Genomic DNA, 2,923 nt, shown 5'->3' with positions numbered 1-2,923 from the left:
AAATTCAAAAACGTAAAAAAAAGCCCTCATCTCGTAGCTTATTCAATTCATGCTTTTGTGCGGCCCTCCCTCCCTCTCTTGGCCGCCACATGCCACTCCGAGCATGCTTGTTTCTAATTGTTCCTCGTACTCCGTGCGGTTGATGCTCCTCTCGTTGGGCTCTGTAGTCGACCCTGCTCCCTCTCCCCATTGCTTCCGCATCGACGCGCGACGCCGTCTCGTCCTTGTCTAGCTCCTCCGCCACCTTTTGTCTCTTTCTTAATTTTTTTTTTTTTTAATTTTTGTCTTCTTTCATCCTGCTTTGGCATTCTCCTCCTGACCCTTCACCAGGCGAGGGCGCTCGACTACATCCCCGCTCAGTGAGCAAGGTTGCCCTTGCACCCCCGTTCCATCTCAAATCGTCTCCCGCCCTCGCTTCCGTCATAGAGTTACAAAGCTGGAGCCAATCAAACAAACATGAACGCATATGCTCCCGATGGAGCCAAGCCCAGACCATGGTATCATTGGTGTTGAAAGAGATTGAAAAAGATATGCAACGCCTCGCAAAAGTATGTTGACGTAACAGAAAGGCAAGGGAATATTAAGGCCTGGCACAATCCACACGGACCACGCATCAGAGCATGTCTCCCCAAGTGTGCGCTACAATGCTGTGCTTTTTTTTGGTAATTCATGCAACGCTAAGACTAGTCGTGCAATGTCCCCGGGTCGAGTCCCGGCTGTCCTCATAAAAGGTCCAAGATGTGGTATGTGATTAGGAAGATCAGTGTCGTCAACACAAGGAAAAAATAATCTTTACACGCCGTTCAGATATACACGGCGAGGCCACCAAAGCCCTGCCAGACGCGCGCCCCTGAAGCCAACCAAGCTTGTACATGCTCACCATGCAGAGGTGGGAGGGACGACCGTGTCATCTTTACCAGCCTTTTGAATGGTATCCGTTGAGAGCTTCCTTAGAAAAGTATTGGTTCCAGCTATGGGCTTCCGCGTCCTCGCTGGCTTTGATACATGCCTTCTGGGGATACTGGTTTAGGTTGGCGACGTCCTGCGAAGTGTGGCGCCGCTTGAGCATCGCCTTGCTAGTCAACTTCTTCTGCTGCCGCTCCCAGACAAGGTTCAGTCGGAGGGACTCGGTGAGTTCGGTAGCCAGCATGTTGCGGCGCGTGGTTCGGGGAGAAAAGGCCGCAGGGAAGTTGACATGAGTAGTGTGGGTCGTGATTGGTTGCGCGGCGGATCGGGGAATCTCGCTGATGGGCTTGAGTGCAGAGTGTCGCATGCCCTTCATCATCAGAGGCGCTTCGTCAGAGTCGTTGGGGGAAACACCCAGACTGGGCCCGTTAGGCCCCGCTCGGGTTCGGTGGATGGCAGGTGTGGATTGCGAAGCTTGATTGCCCAGTGTCCTGGCTCGCTCGTTCTGTGCAAGCATGAGCGTGATTAGCGACGGGCGGGAGGCGAGGTTGGCCTTGGACTCGACGCGCTGGAAGAACTTGTCGTCAACGCTAGATTTGCCGCTGTCTTCCGTTGAGTCTTCCCAGTCAGATGAGTCATCGTCGTCAATGGCGCTCTCGTCGACGTATTCGGCCTCGGTGTCAGAGTCGACGGCAGACTCGCTCTGCTGCAAAGCCTGGGCCGTCGAGTCGCTCATGCGGTTGTTTGGAAGTGCAGAGTGACCAGAGCGCTTGACGGATGGCTCCCCCGATGAGCCGCCAATTTGGAGCACGGGCTTCTTACCCGTGACAACGGAAGTAGCCTTGGTGTTGTCAATGCTCTGGCTGTGTTCGCTTGAAGAACAAGATCCACCAAGCGCGAACCGAGCAGGCTGCTTCTTAAGCTGCACGTGCTTGGGTGCCGGTGAGGAGTTTGGTTCGGGCAGAGGATGTTGCGACGAAGCAGCAGCATCTGGTTCTGGGAAAGCAAGTGCTCGGACTCTGGGGACCTCGGGAGGCGGCAAAGGGGAGGGACGTAGCTCCTCGGAAATCTGTACTGAAGATTGTGACTCGGTTGTGGCAGATGCAGACCGGGCGAGGGAGGGAGGAACGGGAAGTAGAAGCTTCTGCTTCGTGGACGCCATCAAGGAAGACGTATGTGAGGGGGCGGACAGGGGAGCCTTGTCCTTGACAATGGACACGATCATCTTCTCAAAGTCATCAGAGCTAATGCGTCGATCACGTCTGGTGGTGGAGGAATCTAGTCTTCGTATCCTAGGTCGGATCTCAAGCGGTGCTGATACAGAGGTGAAATCGACCGTCTCGTCGTCAGCCAAAGACTCGACGCTGCCAGACAGTTGGGGGACCTCTGGTAATCTCATATCTGAGGGGACGTTCTTGGGAGGAGTCGTGGTAGTCGTAGATGTGGTGGTGTTTTTCTTATTCGCGCTCTCAACGAGCTGCTCTCTCTGCCAGAGACGCCAGCTCAAGTTCTCCAGTCTTCTGCCCTGCTCTACAGAGTCTGCACAACGGGAAAAGACTGTTTTGGAGCACTGGGTCAGCATCGTGATGAGGGATCCAGCTGAGGCGGTGGCAAGAGAGGGACCTCACCTGTCCACATGCTATAAAGATTAGCGGGATTCGCAGTGTCGACCTTGTGGATTACGTTGGCGTCCACCGTCAAGACGTGCGTGTCTAACCGATAAGGCATAGCTGTCATCTGGGGTGCTCGGTCGGTGCGAGCAGAGATGGAGGTGCGCTGTCTGGTGTGGTTGTCAAGCAACCCGAAGCATGCCTCGACACTTCGAGGGGGCGACGACTGGGCAGCTAATATCTTATTTTGGTACTTCGCTGTGCAGATGGGCAGTGACAGCGTAACGTCGGGGAAAATGCGTATCGCGGGCGGTTTTCAAGTGCGATTCCGGCGCCAATTCGCGTAATTCTGATGTGAAGGTTGATTCCCAGCTGTAGACCAGGAGGGTGTGCACGCCTCTCTGGCG

General features: G+C 54.8%; 1 protein-coding gene across 1 annotated transcript; it reads right to left on the bottom strand.

Moving 5' to 3' along the window:
- Positions 1–913: 913 nt before the first annotated feature.
- On the bottom strand, positions 914–2,634 carry MAM_00818 (uncharacterized protein; the record flags this gene model as incomplete). The annotated part of the gene is made up of 2 exons (XM_040819617.1): positions 914–2,463; positions 2,535–2,634. 2 exons carry the CDS (start codon positions 2,632–2,634, stop codon positions 914–916), a joined length of 1,650 nt encoding a protein of 549 aa, XP_040682882.1.
- Between the last annotated feature and the right edge of the window lie 289 nt (positions 2,635–2,923).

Source organism: Metarhizium album (assembly GCF_000804445.1).
Source record: "Metarhizium album ARSEF 1941 chromosome Unknown scaffold_1, whole genome shotgun sequence".
Classification (NCBI taxonomy): Eukaryota; Fungi; Ascomycota; class Sordariomycetes; order Hypocreales; family Clavicipitaceae; genus Metarhizium; species Metarhizium album.
The sequence above is the reverse complement of the archived record's forward strand: the minus strand, read 5'-3'. Positions and strand labels throughout refer to the sequence as shown.